The 22305-nt window shown below is 39.7% G+C and overlaps 1 protein-coding gene across 2 annotated transcripts in view; it reads right to left on the bottom strand.

Moving 5' to 3' along the window:
- TRIM37 (tripartite motif containing 37) overlaps window positions 1–22305 on the bottom strand; it is a 166854-nt gene that overhangs the window by 85807 nt on the left and 58742 nt on the right. For both annotated transcript variants that reach the window (XM_080679841.1, XM_080679840.1), the window contains exons 17-22: window positions 19936–20021; window positions 16193–16387; window positions 10913–11221; window positions 6799–6927; window positions 6256–6445; window positions 3733–3851 (exon numbers count right to left, since the gene is read on the bottom strand). In XM_080679841.1, coding sequence (XP_080535967.1) covers window positions 3733–3851; window positions 6256–6445; window positions 6799–6927; window positions 10913–11221; window positions 16193–16387; window positions 19936–20021 — 1028 coding nt within the window. The remainder of the gene's footprint in view (window positions 1–3732; window positions 3852–6255; window positions 6446–6798; window positions 6928–10912; window positions 11222–16192; window positions 16388–19935; window positions 20022–22305) is intronic.

Below are 22305 nucleotides of genomic sequence, written 5' to 3'. Positions count from 1 at the left end.
CCCGTGTGCTTGCGCCAGTTGGGGAGCGTTGTTCTGGGGCTCGCAGCTGTTCCTGGGGTGCCGCAGTTGTGGATCTAAACGCATGGATATTTACACAGCAGCTGACAGGGCCATGCACACTTATAAAACGACAAAGCTATATTAACCAGAACTAATTTGCTTGTGATCGCTTCTTTCCAAGGTGCTCTTGTTTATCTTAACCTTTGATTCCAGGTATCAACATTTTCAGCAGGGGTAGTGAACCTTGTTTCTGCCAAGGGCCATGTAGATATTTATAACATCATTCGCAGGCCATACAAAATTATCAACTTAAAAATCAGCCTGCTATATTTGGTCAAACATTTAATTAACTCACCCCTCATGCCTTGGCAGGGCCAGACCAATGATTTCTCGGGCCTCATATGGCCCGGGGGGCGGAAGTTCCCCAACCCTGCTGTAGGGTATCAACTGGGGGAAAGTGGGAAAGAGTCAAACTTTTCAGCATCAAGCCATTAAGCATAAGATTAATACAAGCTTTTCCCATATGGTCCCAGTTAGAAAGAAAGGGCTGGTTGATACATGTCATATGTAAGAAAAGTCAAATTTTACTGACACTCAAGAACTTTAAGATACCACTTCAGTAGTCCCAAATTCTTACCTAGTAAATACAAATAATACTTTCTTTTAAAGCTTCTTCAGACACCTTGAGAAAGAGAGGGGAAGAAAAGGTGGTAGTGGAGGAAGAAAAGAAGAGAGACACCAACCCACAGTGATGTGACACAGAAAATTTTCTCTTAGGAATTCTGCTCCAATAGAGCCTTGTTGTTCCTAAGCACGGATACAAGAGAACACACTGAACTTTCTACCAAGGTTTACCAGTGTGAAAAATAAAGGGTTTTGAGAATTGGCTCCTGCTGATGATAGAATGCCCACAGCAGTGGGTAAGGCCCCACTCCCCTCTCACAAACAAAGATTCCAAAAGACAGGAGCTCCTTTTGTCCACTGTGCTCCCTCCTTCCAGCCTCATCACTTAGTCTCCTTCTCACTGCCTATCCTCAGACGCCAGCGGTAAACTGACAAATTGCAAGGGTGTACTTCTGTGGCACTGTTGATCTGCACGTTTACAACAACTTTTCTTACTGAGTTTTAGGTGCTTTATATCATAACATTCCTTACATAAGAGAAAATGTGTTACTGAGTAACACTGACTACTTGGTAAATATTACCAATTATTTTTATTATTACATACTTGTTCTTTGAGCTTTCTATATGCCCTATTACAGCATTCATCTTTTTTAAAAATATATTTTTATTAATTTCAGAGAGGAAGGGAGATGAAGAGATAGAAACATCAATAATGAGAATCATTATCAGCTGCTTCCTGCACGACCCCATACTGGGGATCGAGCCCACAACCTGGGCATGTGCCCTCGACTGGAATCAAACCCAGGACCCTTCAGTCCACAGGCAGACACTCTATCCACTGAGCCAAACCACTCATCGTTTTATATTATAATTGGTTATTAACTGGTTTCTTTGAAAACTGACCCAGTGGTTTCAGTTGCTCTCCTTGCCTCCCTCCCACCATCCACACACATGGGGTGAGGAAAAGTAGATTTACAGTTGTGACTATGCAAAACACGGAATTTTCTTGTATTATTATTAATTCTTGTATTCCTTATTTTTCCTTTTTGAACTACTATAAACCTACTTTTGCCAACCCCTGTATATCCAGTATACTGGAGAGCTATAACTTGCTCCCATTTGTAATCAGAAACCACTCTGGAAAGTAATTTTAAAAAAATATATATTTTTTATTTATTTCAGAACAGAAGAGAGAGGGAGATAGAAACATGATGAGAGAGAATCATTGATCGACTATCTCCTGTATGCCTCACACTGGGGATTGCGCCTGCAACCTAGGCATGTGCCCTGACTGGGAATCGAACCATGACCTCCAAGTTTATAGGTCGATGCTCAACAACTGAGCCACGCTGGTGAGGCAGGCAAGTAATTCTCAAGGAGTGGTCATCCCTGGTTGAGTCATTCAACTGAACCAGTGGCTCTCAATTGGGGATGACTGCCTCCATGGAGACATTTGGCAATGTCTGAACATTTTTGGTTATTGCAACTCAGAGGTAGTACTGAAACCTAGTGGTTAAAGACAAGGATTCAGCTAAACATTCTACAATGCACAGGGCAGACCATCTGGTCCAAAATGTCAATAGTGCCAAAGTAGAGAAATCCTGAACTAAATAGCAGGTTCAGAAATCATCAGCATCATATGCAATGCCAGGCAAATTAGAAGTATTTTTCATAAATGCTGCATTAATAAAAGGAGCCTGTAATTCCAGTACATGTTGTAGTAATTTAAGACACTATAGTTTATAATCATATATATAAATATATGGAAATAAATCCCCACAGGTCCTTTCTATAAAGAACAATCATAATATTTCTTTCTTAATGTTTTAACAATCAACACTTCACTTTTAAAATCCTTTCCATTTAATCTTTTCTACTGAAATAATGCTGCCCACCACAGGAATACCAACTAAGAGGGAAGACCAAAATGTTGAATATTCTTTCACTGGAAAACTTGAAAATGCCACCACCCACATGCCCTCTCACAGGGTAGCCAGTGTGCTGGCACCTGTATGTATGCTCATCAACCACTGAAATGCAAATAAGTGCAGAGGTGGAAGGTGGCAGTTTTACTGAGAAATTTAAAAATTTCAATGTCAAATATTAATAAAGTTGACTCGTGGTTCTGCTAACATAAAAAGAACACAGCAAGGGCAATACACATAAGTCCTGTTTCAAACACCTTCCAAATTACAAAATGTCTTCTATACTTTTAGATAAAGAATGAGGAACCTGAAAGAACCTGTAGAATACTAGAAATGTAATTGAAAATGAACTTGTAGGTTTTTTAAAAAAATGGTTCAAGTATGGAATACTTCTACAAGAGCAAAGCAGTACAAACATTAATCAAGACTTACTTTAAAAGATGAAGGATTAACACTTAATATTCTAATTACTGTTTTGGCATATGTCTCCCCCATAAGAATGAATATATCTAATTTCATCTTTGCATTATCTAACAAAAACTCAATGACTGCCATGTAGGTGGCTTAATATATTAACTGAATAAGCAGATAAACTATCTATAAATTTTCCCCTCCTGTAAATGTCTAGTAAGATATGTGCTTTAATGTAATCAAGTATCCATTTTGCCTTCCCCTTTCTTAATGATCTAGTAAATAAAATTCAGTGGCAAAATAGATGTTGTGTTTAGATTAAGGACATCAGATATTGCCTCAATAACTTTTATTTTAATATATCTTTATTGATTTCAGAAAGGAAGGGAGAGGGAGAGAGAGATAGAAACATCAATGATGAGAGAGAATCATTAATCGGCTGCCTCCTGCACGCTCCCAACCGGGGATCAAGACCGCAACTCAGGCATGTGCCCTTGACCGGAATCGAACCTGGGACCCTTCAGTCTGCAGACCGACGCTCTATCCACTGAGCCAAACTGGCTAGGGTGCCTCAATAACTTTTTAATTAACCAGTTAACTGCCATGCGTCCAAAACAGAGACCATCCCCACAAGCCATGATATTTTGAATTGCGTCTACAGACGTTTATGGCATACAAAGGGTTAAACCAACCAATCCACACCACTACCACCACCACCAAAAAAAGGTCATTATTCCCACCTCCTGCCCAATTATGACTTGTCATTCCTTACCTTCCTCAGGGGCAGCTGAAGCTCCTTCAGGCAGTATAGCCTGTAATTCCCCAGTTTCAGAATTATTTTCCAAGTCAGTCATTTGCATTCCTTCCAGACGACCTCCTTTAACATTAGCCCTCAAAGAAGAAAACAACTTGATATTTTTCTATAACTACTCACTGATAATTGTATCTATATTTTCTTCTCCTGAAACTGAGGATATATGGCACTGATGTCTAATACTAAATTTCAAGTTTGTTTATTTTTTAAAATATATTTTTATTGATTTCAGAGAGGAAGGGAGAGGGAGAGATAGAAACATCAATGATGAGAGAGAATCACTGATCGGCTGCCTCTTGCATGCCCCACACTGGGGATCGAGCCTGCAACCTGGGCATGTGCCCTGACCAGGAATCGAACCATGACCTCCTGCTTCATAGGTCGAAGCTCAACCACTGAGCCACGTTGGCCGGGCTCAAATTTAATTTTAAAAATTCACTAGAGGACTCACAACAAAGGTTATAAAATGGACTACATCAGTGTCAACATCATGGCTATGATATTGTATTAGTTTTGCAAATTGTTATCATTAGGAGAAACTGGTTAAGGAACACAGGATCTCTATGTAGTATTTCTTTTAACTACATGGAATCTACAACAAAAATTCTAATTAAAAAACAACTGCAGGTGAATCTACAACAAAAATTTCAATTAAAGAATGAAATAATATTTTCTCACCAATATGGAAAGACTTTTTAGATATATTGAGTAAGAAAATAAGTGCATCTTATGTATTAAAAAAGCTATATATACTCACAGTTGCTTAAATATGCATAAAAACTGAGAAGACAATAAACATCCTATATAATCCTATATAATAAAAGGCTAATATGCAAATTTTCCCCTTGACCGGGATTCAACCAAGGGGCGGCCCCTCCTCCCAGCCAGCCTGGCCAGATCGGCCCCAATTGGGGTGGGCCGGCTGGACTCCAACCATGCACGAATGCATGCACCATGCCACTAGTCATATATAAAATATTAAAAGCAGGAATGTATGTGGGCAGGGGATGGGAAAACTAAGCAGATGGAAGACAAAAATGGGAAAATTTTCACTTAATAGTCTTTCCTTTGCTTACTTTTCTGAACCACTTTTATTAAAATTTTTGCTTACACTACTTTAAATCAGGAAATGAAAAGAAGACCCAAGTTGGACACTACCACATGAGCCAGGCTGTTGATACAATTAACTGTAAAATGAGGGTTATAGTTAAGAGCTGCAGTCACTTATAAAGAATTTTACAGTCTAGAAAAAAGTCTATGCTTATCTATATTTAATGTTTATGGTTAAAGGCAGACATAAGTATTTCCATCACAAAATGTAAAAGCTAGTTGTAGCTTCAACGTAAAAGGAACATGTATAAAATCAAGCTAACTAATGGAGAGGACAAGTTAATTGCCAATGATTATAACACCTTTCCACTGCTTCAACTTGAGCCAAACCAGAAAATTAAACTACCAGCTATCTTTAGTTTTGGTAATTGTCCAGATCTTAAAAGTGTATGAAGTTAGTACACAAGAGATGTAAATCTTTCTCTAAATTTAATTCAAAGTCTCCAAAGTAGAACCATTCCATTGTTTAATTATAAATGTATTTAACATCCATAAAATAGATCAGCAAATGGATATTAAATAAAGCTCATCTAGCTCATTCATAGACCATCACTCTATCTTTTGAGGGGATGGAAGTTTAACTGAAATTGACATGGCTGGGGTTTGAGCTTATGCTTCCTAGGAGATAGATAAAGGTGCTGACTATTACATATACCCTTTTGGGAAATTCCAACTATGAGATTTGAGAACACTTTTATAAGAGGAGAGGAAAAGATGAAATAAAAAACAGTGTTAAAATAAAATTGCCAGAAGTGCTTTGTTCCATACTAAGTATGTGTAAAAGGTCTATGAGATACAATACAGCCCAGCAAAGATGTCTTTGAAAAGTGTGGCACAGATGGCGAAAAAAATGGCTGACACACACAAAAATATCACAAGGCAGAGGTCATATAAGGTTTCACACCATTATTATCCTAACTTCAGTGAAAATGAGCTCTAACATAAACTAAACTTATGGTACTATATCATTCCATTAAGAAAAAAAGTAAGGGTTTAGATACGTTTTTTATTTATTTAAATCCTCACTCAAGGATATCTTTTTCGATTTTGAGAGAGAGTAGAAAAGAGGGCGAGAGAAGAAGAGAGAATGACACAGAGAGAAAGAGAGAGAGAAACATTGATATGAGAAAGTCACATGGATTGGTTGCCTCCAGTATGCATCCCAAGTGGGGCTAAGAATCGAACCAGAGTCCCTTTGGTATGTGGGCAGCAACTGAGCAACACCGGCCAGGGCAGGTTTCTGATACTTTAAAAGTTGCACTTTCATACAACAAATGAACTTTCTCTCTGCTAAAAAATTAACATAGTAGAAATTTATTTTGTTCGTTATGAAGCTATTATTTCATTTCATAAACAAAAAACTTAATTTACCCCAAGGTGACCATCTTCCTCCTTTTCTCAACAGCAGGTAAGCCATTGATAACTGCAACCACAATATCATTTGAGTCCAAAGCCTGACTCTGCAGGTCTTCAGATTTCGGCAGAATATCACCGAAACTGCCATGTGTCAAGGCTCGGGGAGAACTGTGCCTGCTCCCAGACTGAGAGCTTCCTGGAGAAACTACAGAAAAGGAAGGGGATATTCAGAAAAAAGGAAAACAAAATGTTCTCTCTCAGATTTCCACTTCAGATCTTATCATATATACATTTTGAAACTACAGGAAAATGCAAAAATAATTTTAAAATACATCATAATCTTTTTGATGCCAACTGTTTAAAATTAAGGCATCCAGAATATGCAATCTAATGGCTGCATTTTTTTTTACTGATGGGTCTAATTAATCTATTGTGAGATCAAGAAACATTTGAATCCCGTTTCAGCATTATGGTGTAGTCTAAAGCTATACTGTAAGATCAATTCTGAATAACAGACATCTACCCATGAAAATTACATTTTGAACTCTTCAAATTTACCTTCAGACAGAGGTTGACAGTCTCCCCTCGAATAGCTATTTTCCCCAGGGTCTACTGCTCTTCGAAGTGATAGACTACCTGCTATACTGGACCGAGCTGGCTTGGGTGAATTACTCTTCTTATTTGTGGCTGCAAAGACATTTAAAAACATTTCTGAATATGATAAAATAGCACAAAACTCACTACCTAAGCCGTCAGAGAAAGGTTTAATCTTAACATGCAAGAAAGGTATTCTAGCTACTATGTCAAAAATAAACAAAACAAAACAGGATGCTTTGGTCCCAACTGGTTTATTAGGGGTTTTATTGCAAAAGTACTCCTACTTTTCTGCTTGTGGAGCAGTGTTTACTTACAAATCTAAAAAAATAAATAAGTCAGTAAACTTCAAAAGAAAAATCATACCAGACATAGACTCTAATCTCCATGTAATTAAACTAGTATTAACGATAAAAATATAACTGTAAATACTTGGAAATGATAAAATATTACTGGATTGGAAAGAAAATGCTTAATTAGAAATGAACCACAATTACAATGCTTCGAGATGTTTGTGGCTAAATCAGTAATTAGCAGAAATGGATGGCCTTAAAATGAATTAGAAAAAACTGATACTAAATGATTTAGCCTAAATATGCAGAGACTCAAGAAGCTATAAAAAGAATTAAAATAGCCTTAGCTGGTTTGGCTCAGTGGATAGAGCGTCAGCCTGCGGACTGAGGGGTCCCAGGTTCGATTCCAGCCGAGGGCACATGCCCGGGTAGCGGGCTTTATCCCCAGTGGGGGATGTGCAGGAGGCAGCCAATCAATGATTCTCTCTCATCATTGATGTTTCTCTCTCTCTTTCCTTCTCCCTTCCTCTCTGAAGTCAATAAAGATATATTTTTAAAAAAAGAATTAAAATAAATTTTTAAAAAGAGCATAGATGCATTAAAAGGTAATAAACAGGTTTAGCAAGGTAGAACAATATAAGACCAATAATCAATTGTTTTTTAATCCAACAATCTGAGAATGAAATGTAAAAAAAAAAAATTCCATTTGCAAGAGCATCAAGTAGAAAACAGAGGAAAAAATTAAGCAAAGAAATATAAGACTTGTACACTGAAAACTACCACACATTGTTGAAAGAAAAAAAAAAAAGATAGGAAAATACTGTGTTCACTGATTGGAAGACTTAATACTGTTAATATGGCAGTACTCCCAAAGTTGTTCTACAGATTTCAACACGATCCCAATAAAACTTCTATCTTTTTTTTTCTAATGGCTGAAACCGACAAACTGATTATAAAATTCACATGAAAATGTGAAAGATCCATTACACCCCCAAACCATCTTGAATGGAGCACTCATAGTTCCTATTGTAAAATAATAAGCCCGGCTGGCGTGGCTTTGTGGTTGAGCATCAACCTATGAACCAGGAGGTCACGGTTCAATTCCTGGTCAGGGCTTATGCCCGGGTTTCAGGCTTGGTCCCTAGTGGGGGACGTGCAGGAGGCAGCCGATCAATGATTCTCATCATTAACGTTTCTTTCTCTCTCTCTTTCTCTCCCTTCCTCTTTGAAATCAATAAAAATTATTTTAAAAATAAAACTATTCATTGAAACATGCAACATATTTTGAACTTGAGAATAAAAACTAAAGGGATTCCTAAATAGAGTTGAAAACATTACAAAAATTCTATTATTGCTAAGGCATGGCACAGAACTTCTGACTGGACTTCTTCCATGATAGGAAGAGACCCTGGGAACCTGGTGGCAGCCTTCTATTTCCACCCAAATAAATCTTACCACCAGGCCTCATCCCCTCATGTGGCTCACCCAAAATACTTTTGTCGCAACACCACAAGGACTCCATTTCCACCAGCAACAGTCTCACAACTCCCACTCTCAACGCTTTTCAGTTCCTTCTCCACCCAACAAGCAAAGCAATCTTTGTAAAAGGTAAATCAGATAATAAATACTCCCTGATTTCTATTCTTTAAAGACTTCCCCCTAAAACCAGAATAAAACACAAAACTCTTTATTGAGGTCTTAACAAAAACCCTACCTGAGCTAGATCCTGTCTACCTCTCTGCTTACCTCCTATTATTCTCCCCCCTGCTGTGTTCACCATATTCAGCCATAAGGTCTTCCTTCGAGCCTTCAAATATGCAGAGCAAATCTCTTATCAGTGACTTTGCATTTTCTGTTGTTTACCCAGAATACTTCCAACAGATCTTTACATGGCTGTCACCTTCTCAACCTTCAGGTCTCAGTTCAAATGTTGTTTCCTCAGACTTTCTGGGACTACCCTAACTAAAGAACACATTCCTCACCTGCTCTTTCCACCCACTCTTCTGTTGTTTCCTTCATAGAACTCTTCACTTTTTATCAACTGCAATTATCTTTACTTCTTTACACATTTTAATGTCCAGTCCCCACCATATAAATACATAAATGCAAGATCCATAAGGTTAAGGATTCTGGGTTTATTGCCTAGTACAGAATAAGCAATCAAGAAATGTAAGCTCTATTATACAGTTGAAAATATAGTCTGTTTTATTTTTTCTTAATCCTCAGTGGAGGATATTTTTTTCCATTGATTTTTAGATTGTGGAAGGGAGGAAGGGGCAGAGAAACATGAATGTGAGAGAAACACATCAATTGGTTGCCTTGTGCACATGCCCCAACTGTGCCGGGAATCAAACCGGAGACCCTTTGGTGCCCAGACTGATGCTCTAACTACTGAGCACACCGGCCAGGGCAAAAATATAATCTGTTTTAGATAGAAGAAAGGGTGGTATATATCTGAAGTCTTAATTCATTGTAAGAGAGATTTTATTAGTAATACTAGAGGCCGGGTGCACGAAATTCGTGCGCAGGGGGGGGGGGGGGAGGGGGTGCGTGCGTGTGTCCATCAGCCCAGCCTACACCCTCTCCAATCTGGGACCCCTCGAGGGATGTCCGACTGCCCATTTAGACCCGATCCTACCAGGACTGCTGGCTCCCAAGTGCTCGCCTGCCTGCCTGCCTGCCTGATTGGCCCTAACCACTTCTGCCTGCCAGCCTGATCACTCCCTAACCACTCCCCTGACAGCCTGATTGATGCCAACCTGCTCCCCTGTGAGCCTGTTTGCCCCTAACTACTCTCCCCTGCAGGCCTGGTCACCCCTAACTGTCCTCCCCTGCAGGCCTGGTCCCCCCAACTGCTCTCCCCTGCAGGCCTGTGTTCCCCCCAACTGCCCTTCCCTGAAGGCCTGGTTGCCCCCAACTTCCCTCCTCTGCCGGCCTGGTCACCCCTAACTGCCCTCCTCTGCAGGATTGATCGCCCCCAACTGCCCTCCCTTGCAGGCCTGGTCCCTCCCAACTGCCCTCCCCTGTTGGCCTGATCACCCACAATTGCCCTCCCTTGCAGACCTGGTCCCTCCCAACTGCCCTCCCCTGCTGGCCATCTTGTGTCCACATGGGGGCAGTCATCTTTGACCACATGGGGGCAGCCATATTGTGTGTTGGAGTGATGGTCAATTTGCATATTATTCTTTTATTAGATAGGATTAGACAGAATAGAGGCCTGGTGCACAGGTGGGGGCCGGCTGGTTTGCCCTGAAGGGTGTCCCAGATCAGGGTGGGGGTTCCCTTGGGGCATGGGGCGGCCTGGGCGAGGGGCCTGTGGTTCTTTGCAGGCCGGCCATGCCCCCCGTTGACCCAAGCGGAGGCCCTGGTATCTGGGATTTATTTATCTTCTATAATTGAAACTTTGTAGCCTTCAGCAGAGCCAAGCCTCCTGCTCGCTCCATGGCCGCATCCATTTTTGTTGGGATTTATTTATCTTCTTTAATTGAAACTTTGTAGCCTTAAGCGGAGGCCAAGGCAGGCCAGGGCAGGCGGAAAGCTTGGCTTCCTCCATTGCCAGGGAAACCCAAGCCTCCTGCTCTCTCCGTGGACGCAGCCATCTTGGTTGGGTTAATTTGCATACTCACTTCTTATTGGCTGGTGGGCGTGGCTTGTGGGTGTAGCAGAGGTACGGTCAATTTGCATATTACTCTTTTATTAGATAGGATTATTCTGAAAATAACCTGTCCTCTAGCTTTCCAAGTGACATGTGGAGAAAAGACACTAACAGGCTCTTTTTCACTTACAGTTTCGTATGTAGCAACTGGCAACTGATGACTTTGCCAAGAGCTCCATTCCCAAATCCTGTAATCTGCCAGAGTTTTCAGTTCCACATGCAGCCAGAGCTGCCTGGTCAGCAGAAAAAAGGCTTGTCTGCATGTCTCCAGAAGGAGCATTGCTGCTTTTTATTTCTGAAAGTGGATTCTTTACATCAGTCTTCATACATCGAACTTCAGCCATTTGAGTTTTCAGTCTTTTTAGCATCTTTAAGTCAGAGGGAACTCGCCACATTGCTTGCTGTTTCCTTTGATCTTTATCTTTTCGAGAATATGAAACTTCAGAGAGAGACAGAGAGAGAGAGAGACAGACGGAGAACTCATGTTAACATAGATGTTAACATTAATAAAACCATTCTGACCCTAGCTGGTTTGGCTCAGTGGATAGAGCATCTGCCTATGGACTGAACGGTCCCAGGTTCGATTCCAGCCAAGGGCACATGACCGGGTTGCCAGCTCAATCCCCAGTAGGGGACAAGCAGGAGGCAGCCGATCAATGATTCTCATCATTGATGTTTCTATCTCTCCTCCCCCTCCCTTCTTCTCTGAAATCAATAAAAATATAAAACATAAAACAATTCTGCATTGTGAAATATGCAAATCTGATGTGTAAATAAGCTACAATACTTTAGGTGGTGTCAACAATAAAAGTATGTATTACATGCCATTAATTAAAATAAATATAGTCACAAATACCTTAGCATTATTCATACCTTCAAAGTTAGAATCTGGGCCACATTATAATCACTCAAATCTGTACTAATATTGAACTCTAAAGTTTAAAAAGCTGCACTACTTCCTGTGCTTTCTTCTTTATATTTCTCTCTTCTCAAATTTTCTACACTGAAGTTTTATTATATTCACTAGAGGCCCAGTGCACAAAATTCATGCACTCGAGGGGTTGGGGGTGTTCCTCAGCCCGGCCTGCACCCTCGGGGGATGTTTAACTGACATCTTAGGTCCGCTCCCACAGTGGGCCTAAGCCAGCAGTCGCACATCCTTAGCGCGGCTGTGGACCACTGCTACGTTTGCCAGCTGTGAGCCTGGTTTCTGACTGAGCAGCGCTTCCCCTGTGGAAGCACAGTGACCACCACTGGGGAGATCCTGCATTGAGTGTCTGCCCCCTGGTGGTCAGTGTGGGTCATAGCGACTGGTCTTTCTGCCATTGGGCTGAAACCAGCTCTCCGACATCCCCCGAGGGGTCCTGGATTATGAGAGGGTGCAGGCCAGGCTGAGGGACCCCACTGGTGAACCATCGGGGCGGGGAGGGATGCGGGAGGTTGGCCAGGGAGGGACCAGCGGAGGGTTCCAGGGCATGTCTGGCCAGTCTCACTCAGTCCCCATCAGCCGGACCCCAGCAAGCTAACCTATTGATCAGAGTGTCTGCTCCCTGGTGGTCAGTGCACTTCATAGAGACTGGTCGACCAGTCTACTCTCTGCCCCCTGGTGGTCAGTGCATGTCATAGCAAGCGGTTGAGCAGCCTTAGCATATCATTAGCATATTACCCTTTGATTGGCTGGCCGGACAACTGGACGACCGGACACTTAGCATATTAGGCTTTTATTATATAGGATAATTTTAAAAAAGCCAAGTACTTAGTCAAATCTGATATATATATATATATATATATATATATATATATTCTAACTAAATTCAAAATGTTGATTTACTGAACTACTACCCAAGCAGATGCAGCTACTACGTGCCATGGAACATCACAAAAGAATAGTTCCCTGCCACTGAGTCTACAGCCACTGAAGTAACAATGTTTTCTTTCTTCCCAGAGAAAATAGTTGAAGTTGTTTTTAACTTTTCCCCCCACCCAAATATTAAAATGAGAGGTATGAGCAAGGAAAATATACTTTCCTCACAGGAAGGAAAAGAGAGCTAAATATTTTGGAAATCAACATTATGGCTGACTCAAAGCAAAATGAAACTAAGCCAAAAAAAACCCACACAAAACACAATACCTGCACACACATAACACATCCCCAAACAGGAGGCCTACAGGCACTCAAACCAGACAAAGAACAAGTCCTTTATTAGCAGAAATGACTACAACAACCTTCTGCCATAAAATAGGACATCCAGTAAAGGGAGATGCTGTAGTGTATCAGCCATTTCCCCACTTCTCCCTTGCAAAAAAAGGATTCAGACTGTGTTCAGGTATCAGGTGAGCAGCAATGTATGTGCTCAGGGAGGTTGGGTCCCTCCCTTTGGCTCCAGTAGATATGGGTCCAGGACTGGTCTAAGCTCATTCCTGTTTGATAGCGGACATAAGACTCAGTCTCAGCCAAAAGACTGGGGGGAAGGGGTAGAGAGGTAACTTCTGGGAAGATTTTCTATCATGATTTGTTGTATTTATTTATTTAACAAAATCTATAAAGTGAGTGTTTAACGTTTTCAAAATATTAAGTCATTTAATCCTCTCATATCAATCCTCTGAGGTAAGTACTATTACCTCCATTTTATAAATGAGGAAAGTTAAGACACATAAAGGTTACACAACATAATACTCAAGGTAACACAGCTAATAAGTAAAAGAATTATTGTATTATTTTCCATACAAACAACTGTAAACCTACTTCTGCCCCATCCTGTATTTGTTGGATAGTTTCAAAGTCTGATTTTTCTTTGGGATATACTCCTAAAAGTAAAGTTACATGATTCAAAGATAGAAATATTTTTGAGCCCAGCCGCAGTGGCTAAGTGGTTGAGCGTCAACCTATGAACTAGAAGGTCACAGGTTTGATTGCCAGTCAGGGCACATGCCTAGGCTGTGGGCTCGATCCCCAGTGTGGGACTTGCAGGAGGCAACCGATCAATGATTCTCTCTCATTATGGATGTTTTATCTCTCTCTCCCTCTCCCTTCCTTTCTGAAATCAATAAAAATATATTAAGAAAAAATATTCTGAACCTACTATAAAATTTTCCTTCAAAAAGGTTAAACCAATATACATTCCTACTTCTAGAACCAGAACTTGTCTGTTTCACTAGGTCTTTGGAAATATTGCCCACAGTTTTCTACAATAAAAACATCTCAGAAAAAAACATGTAAAATCATATACAATGTGGTAAGTGCTACAAAAGCACAAATATAATACAAAATGTACTTGGGGATCATAGATAAAAGCAATTGTTTCATAACTTGGTTGTAAGCCTATAAAAGTATACCTTAGAAAGGAAAGGGCCTAAATAAATCTATTCCCCAACTAGGTAGAACAGCTCTACTAGGTGTACTGGTTAATAATGTGGATTTTTTTCAATAGGTAGAGTTATACCTATGTTGATGTATATATGCGATTTGATATGTATGCTATTTTGTTATATTGACAGCAAGCTTTAAAACTTCATGTCAAATTTGCTGAAAGTGTAAACATCATAGATATTTTTACACTTAAAAATGTTGAATTTCGTGCCAAAAAAAAGAGCATTTGCGGGAAGTTTTAATTCATTACTTTATTTTGAAGAAAAAGTTATTGTATACTTCGGGAAGCTTATGGTGAACATGCTCCATCTCAGGTTTAAACGCTTTAAAAGTGATGATTCCGATGTGAAAGACAAAGAATGTCCAGGTCAACCAAAAAAGTTTGAAGACCAACAATTACAAGCATCATTGGATGAAGATGCATGTCAAACTCAAAAACAACTTGCAGAAAAATTAAACGTTGCTCAGCAAACAATTTCCGATCGTTTACAAGAAATGGGAAAGATTTTAAAGGAAGGAAAATGGTTGCCACATCAACTGAATGAAAGACAAATGGAAAACGGAAAAGTCATCAGTAAAACGTTGCTTCAATGGCACAAAAGAAAGTCTTTTTTTGCATCAAATTGTGACTGGCGATGAAAAGTGGATTTATTTTGAGAATCCCAAATGCACAAAATCATGGGTTGATCCAGGTCAGCCATCAACATCAACTGCAAGGCCAAATTGCTTTGGAAAGAAGACAATGCTCTGCGTTTGGTGTGGTGTATTATGAGCTTCTAAAACCAGGTGAAACCGTTAATACTGATCGCTACCGACAACAAATATTCAATCTGAACCACACTTTGATCGTGAAACGACCATAATGGGCCAGAATACACAGCAAAGTAATTTTGCTTCATGATAATGCACCATCACACACTTTGAAACCAGTTAAAGACACGTTAAAAGATCTTGCCTGGGAAGTATTAACCCACCCGCTGTATTCACCAGACCTTGCTCCTTCAGATTACCACTTGTTCCAATCGATGGCACATGCACTTTCTGAGCAGCACTTCAAAACGTACGAAGAAGTGGAAAATTGGGTCTCTGAATAGTTTGCCTCAAAACAAGGGAAGTTCTATTGGGACAGTATCCACAAATTACCTGAAAGATGGGGGAAATGTGTAGCTAGAGACGGACATTACTTTGAATAAAGCACTTTTGATGTTTCTCTTGAAATTATCATGTTTTCTTTGATTACAAAATCCACCATTATTAACCGGTACACCCAGTAATTCTCTGATTTCTACACGGAGGCTCTACCTTAGACTTTGTTTGAAAAATGAGTTCCACTGCTTTAAAGAATCAAAATCATTGTTTTAAGCCACTGATTAATGTGCTGTTGTTTAAGAAGGTAGGAAAATGTTTGGTATATTTTTTAAAAGATTTCCAACAAAAATAGTTTTTAAAATGTGTTATTTAAAGGTAAATCTTTAGCTATTCAAAATGACCATACCATAGCGTTTTGAAAAGTCCAACTTTGATTATACCTTTAATATGTATTTGTATACACTGTATTAGAGTAACACAAATGTAACTTCTCTTCAACAAATAATCTTTGTAACTAAAACACTGCTGCTAGCTGGTTTAGGTTTTTAGGCTACTGAACATCAAAGTGTGAGTACACCATCTTTTTCTATATTCAACTTAGAGTTCCACTTGGAAGTTATGTATTCATGAGTTGTGCAAAACTCTAAGTCCATTCACAGAAAGGAAAACTGTATTTCATACGAATCAAACTGTCAATTACATGCAATTTAAAGGGCAAACCATTAAAAACAACCCTCCTTACAGGCATTTTGACATTATTTTCACACAAAATACCTTCGAACTGTTACAAAAAATTGATTAATATAAATGTCATTTTATGACTTACAATGAAAAAAATCAATTTGCTAAAGAAATATACTGTATTCCAACACTTAGATGAAATACTTGGATTAAAATCCAAGAGTTCTTTTGGGAAACCACAAAAAAGGAAAATCACTGTTAATATTTTACCTGTGGGCTGCAACAGTGAAGCAGGTGGGCGAGGTTGTAAGCCCCACAAATTTTCCATACTGTTCCGGCCCTTAAGGTCCAACAAATGCATTAAAATGAAAGGATCAATGTCTAATAAATTACTTGTAGTAGCAGAACATAAGTGTGTTCTTCTTGACATTCTACTACTGGCACCAACATAGCCATGGTTACTACCTGCAAAAAAATAAAATAAAATAAAAAAATACAGAAAATGCATGCTATATATTTGTACAAATTTAAGTATACTTAAAAGAAAAAAAGTAAACTGGTTGATGTTTGAATACTTGTCTCTTAGGATTTGATTTTCATAATGAGAAGCACAATGAAGAAACCAGATTGCCAGAGAGGTTTACACAAGCACAGTGACTGAGCACTGGTCTCATTACTATCCAGAATTCAGGAGCAACCCTCAAACTCATCCTGAGCCATAGAAATAAAAAAGTGACAATGTATATAGTATATACAATTAGTGGAATAATAATTAGGAAAGGTGAACATATCTCATAACCCAGTGGTCTTGGATGAAAGACAAATCTCCATGGTATAACAGATTCCAAGAACTAGACACCAAAATAGGAATCTTCTCCAGGTCTCTGGATAGCAAACTGTACAGATCTATGACATGTTTGGTAGACTTTTTTTCTAGCTTAAGTACTGGAACACAAGTTGAAGTTTTTAGACTGAACTTATTACTGACTGATGCACAGTATAGACTGTGAGCAAATGTCCTATTTATATCACCTATGTTGAACTAAGCTTTAAGCCAAGAAAACCACCTGACTTTTCTCTATTGCCTAGTACAATGCCTAGCATATAGAATTATGAAAATACTAGTAGCCCTGCACACGAATCCGTGTGCCAGTAGCTCTCTGTAGGGCCTCGCTGCTATGAGCCCACTGCCCAGAGGCTCTCCATGGTCCAGAGGCCCATGCGCAGCCGGGCGCAGAATGCTTGCCTTGTCGCTGCAGCGACGAAGCAAGCATTGCGCCAGGCTGCTCACACTGCCCGCTCTCAGCAGCCGCCCCCCTGGGACTGGGGGACTCTGACAGAGCTGAGAGGTCTGGGCGCCACCATATTTGTGATGGAGTGATGGTTAATTTGCATATTACCTTTTTATTTGATAGGACTGGTTAAAAGTCAACCTTTAAAAAAGCTATTTAAGTATATTTTACACTGTAATACCTGGAAGCAAGTCACAATTCTTTTGTATGTATACTCTTATACTTATATATATTGGTTATATATCTATTCACCTTCAGGTTATAATTTACTTAAGAGTAACTCTTTTTCATTGTATTTTCCAGAAATCCGGAAATAGGCATTTCAATAAATGCCTACCAAATATATAAAATTCCCCAAAGCACAAAATACAAAATAACTGTTTGATTCACTATTGTATCCTCAGCATCTAGAATTCAATGTCTGAATTATAATAGGTGCTCAAAAAATATATATATATATAGATATAGAACAAATAAATTATAATTTCAGAATTATAGAACATGACATTATTATGAGGTCCATGAGAACAGGGACATCTTTTTTTCAATACTGTAGTTCCTGAAAGTAAAACAGTATTCAGTTTCAGTTAAGTACTCAGTAAATATTTGGTGAATGAATGAATACGTTAATTGGAAAAATATAACCTCTGCTTACCCAGAGTGTCTAAAAATGTTATATATCAGAATTTCCCTACAATACAGTTGAAGAGAGAGGAAATCAGATTTAACTTAAAAAAAAAACAACAACAACAACAAAAACTGCCCTAACTGGCTTGGTTCAGTGGATAGAGCATCGGCCTGTAGATTGAAGGATTCCGCCGGGTTCAATTCTGGCCAAGGGCACATGCCTGGGTTGCGGGCTCGATCCCCAGTGTGGGGTGTGCAGGAGGCAGCCAATCAATGATCCTCTCTCATCATTGATGTTTCTATCTCTCTCTACCTCTTCCTTCCTCTCTGAAATCAATAAAGAAATATATATATTTTTAAAAAGGCTGAAAAATATTCAGTAACCTTGACTTAGTACACTCATCTTCCATTTTATACCAAGATGGCCTCTGAATTTTTATATACTATTTAAAACCTTAAAAATTACATTGAAAACTTAGTAATAAAGTGTATTTACTCAATGTTTATGTTAAAATTATTAAATAATCCCTATTATACTGTTAAAAGTGCTAGGGATACAAAATTCTGACACACATTATATTGCTTAATGGAGTTCAGAGGTGAAAAGCAAAATAGCTATATAAGCAATAAGAATAATGTTTAACATAGGTTAAATAGGTTCTATAGATTCTAATAGGTTAATTTGAGAAAGCAGAAAAGACACCCAGGACAAGCAGTCTAGGAGGGCTTCCAGTAAGAAATGAAATAAAAGCAAAAAATAAGGAGAAGGTAGAAGGAACATGTTGGGAAGCAAAGATGTGAGAAATACCATGGCACATTTGATGGGCTGAAAAATGATGCAGAGGAGTATAAGCAGGCTAAAGAAATGAGCAGAAGCCAGCACATAAAGGACCTTCTACACCAGTGGTCGGCAAACTGAGGCTCACGAGCCACATGCAGCTCTTTGGCCCCTTGAGTGTAGCTCTTCCACAAAATACCACAGCCTGGGCGAGTCTATTTTGAAGAAGTGGCATTAGAAGAAGTTTAAGTTTAAAAAATTTGGCTCTCAAAAGAAATTTCAATCATTGTACTGTTGATATTTGGCTCTGTTGACTAATGAGTTTGCCGACCACTGTTCTACACTATATTAATGAGTTTGGACTTTATCCTATAAGTGGAATCCAATAAAGGGTTTTAAGTAGAGAAGTGACATGATCAGATATCAATTTGAAAGAAAAAAACACACATTCTGAACTTATGCTGTGGGAAATAGAATGAAGGGGAGCAATAATTGATACAAGGAACCCAGATGAGAGGCTATTTTGAAAGACAGAGGCCTAGAATCTCGGACTTTTGTAAGTAAACTAGAGGCCCAGTGCACGAAATTCATGCACGGGAGGTGGGGAGTCCCCCTCAGCCCGGCCTGTGTGCTCTTGCAGTCCGGGATCCCTCGCTCCTTACTGCCTGCCTGCTCACTGCTCCTTACCGCTCAGCTCACTGCTCCTTAGCACTGCTGCGGAGGCAGTAGAGGCTCCGGCCACTGCTCCTGCACTTGCCAGCCGTGAGCCTGGCTTCTGGCTGAGCAGCACTCACCCTGTGAGAGCGTACTGACCACCACGGGGCAGCTCCTGCACTGAGCGTCTGCCCTGGTGGTCAATGCGCAACATAACGACTGGTCGTTCTGGTCGTTCCACTGTAAAGGTCACTTAGGTTTTTTTTGTTTAAAATATATTTTATTGATATTTTACAGAGAGGAAGGGAGAGGGATAGAGAGCTAGAAACATCGATGAGAGAGAAACATCGATCAGCTGCCTCCTGCACACCTCCCACTGGGGATGTGCCCACAACCAAGGTACATGCCCTTGACCGAAATCGAACCCAGGACCCTTCAGTCGGCAGGCCGACGCTCTATCCACTCAGCCAAACCGGTTTCGGCCAGGTTTTTATTATATAGGTGAGATAAGGTACACAAAGTGCATTTGCCTAGTACATAAGAGCATATATCAAATGTTAGCTACTATTATTAAGAGCTAGTGGCTGCCACATATTAAAATACGATATGGTCAAAAAAGAACAAAGGGAAGACAGAATGGCTTGTGGACTTGGCCCCTGTACCTGGAGGTCCTGCAGCAGCTGTATCTTCCATCAGTTCTCCCTCTTCCAATTCCATGTTGTTGTATTCCACATCATTTTCTCCAGACCTGAGAATACACAAAATTCATTATTCCCACAAAGTAAAATTAACATTATTTATCACACCTCAATGAATTTTATAAAAATAATGCATAGCTTTCTCTTGTGAAGACAGGATATTTCTAAATACAAAAATGAAGAAAAAGACTTTGGTCATTATCACATGTATAGTTGGTATTAATAGTCAAACTACCTTTAAAAAATACTAAAATAGCTTGGAAACATTTAAAAGAGAAAACCTGAGAACCATTGTAGAACAAAAGATTACAGCTTTAAATAATATGTACCTTAATGATAGCAAATTAGGCTTAAAATACTACATTTTAGCCCTAGCTGGTTTGGCTCAGTGGATAGAGTGTTGTCCTGCAGACTTAAGGGTTCCAAGTTTAATTATGGTCAAGGGCATGTTCCTCGGCTGCAGGCTCGATCCTGGCCCAGGGCCAGGTGCGGGAGTCAACCAATCCATGTGTCCGTCTCACATGGATGTTTCTCTTTTTCTGTCTCTCCCCTTTCCCCCACTCTTGCTAAAAATCAATGGAAAGATATCTTCAGGTGAGGAATAACCAAACAAAGCACCACTACATTTTAAGGTTAAAAAAGAAAGATGCTCAAATTATTGCATATACTAAATATATATATTTTTAAAATATATTTTATTGATTTTTCACAGAGAGGAAGGGAGAGGGATAGAGAGTTAGAAACATCGATGAGAGAGAAACATCGACCAGCTGCCTCCTGCACACTGGGGATGTGCCCTCAACCAAGGTACATGCCCTTGACCGGAATCGAACCTGGGACCCCCCAGTCCGCAGGCCGACGCTCTATCCACTGAGCCAAACCGGTTTTGGCCTAAATATTTTTCTAAAATATTATCCTATCTAATAAAAGAGTAATACACAAATTGACCATCACTCTAACACAAAAGATGGCCGCCCCCATGTGGACACAAGATGGCTGCCACAAGATGGACAGTAGGGGAGGGCAGTTGTGGGTGATCAGGCCAGCAGGGGAGGGCAGTTAGGAGGGACCAGGCCTGCAGGGGAGTAGTTAGGCGTCAATCAGGCTGGCAGGGAGAAGCAATCAGGGGCAATCAGGCAGGCGAGCAGTTGGGAGCCAGCAGTCCTGGATTGTGAGAGGGATGTCTGACTGCCCGTTTATTATCAGTCGGATATCCCTTGAGGGGTCCCAGATTGGAGAAGGTGCAGGCTGGGCTGAGGGACACCCCCCGCCCCCGTGCACAAATTTCGTGCACCGGGCCTCTAGTTTCAGAATAAGTGGTAATATCCCCTTATCAAAGTCCTCACAGTCTATCATACCAAAAAACACTATTACCTTATTTTATTTTTTAATATATTTTTATTGATTTCAGAGAGGAAGAGGGAGAGAAACATCAATGATGAGAGAGAATCATTGACCAGCTGCCTCCTGCACACCGCACACTGCAAATCGAGCCTGCAACCCAGGAATATGCTGGGACTTTTTAGTCCGCAGGCAGGCACTCTATCCACTGAGCCAAACCAGCTAGGGTTTTTCAAATCTTTTTGGTATTTTGTTGGTATTTCCTTGGAAAAATGGGCTGATGCCAGGACTGGAACAGAGAAAGTACAGGTGAACCTGGAATGTCTTACAGTGCCAGAAAATAAGAAAGTGCTTTAAAAATTATGAGGACATCCCAAAGGCACAGAAGTTATCTCTTTAACAGGCTCCCATTGGCTAAATCTTGGATAATCTGAGTAATAAATTATGATAATAAATGGGTTAAATTATTTAATAATATAAGAATCTGTGAGTCCATATTAATGAAATTAATCAATTAACTAATAGGGAAAGTTCTTGCTTAAAATATAATTCCAACTAAGTCAGAATGAATAATGGTATCATCATTTGGCAATCAACACAGTAATCTTTTCCAAGCTAATATCATCAATGGATGCTAAAATTAATGGACTAAAGTACAATGAGAAAAAGATATTTACAGTCTCAAATTATGTTCCCAAGAGATATTTATTAATCACAAAAGGAAAAAGTCGTAATTGTAGAGAAGGGAAACCTGGAAGACACCCTCTTAACCAAGTATCTAAATTAATCAACCCTAATGGGACAGATTAAAGACATGCCCTGCACTTCCCCTCATACAATATACTGAAAAAAATTTCCTCACCACTTCTGTAGTATTCTTCCCAAAGGTGCATAAACTCAGTCTAATGGTGAGGAAACATCAGACAATTGCAAACTGAGGATTTTCTACAAAACTACTACTATGTATTTCTCAAAAGTGTCAAAGTCATATGA

The sequence above is a fragment of the Plecotus auritus genome, assembly GCF_963455305.1.
Source record: "Plecotus auritus genome assembly, chromosome: 7".
NCBI lineage: Eukaryota > Metazoa > Chordata > Mammalia > Chiroptera > Vespertilionidae > Plecotus > Plecotus auritus.
Note: the sequence above shows the minus strand (reverse complement) of the source record. Positions and strands in the feature narration are given on the sequence as shown.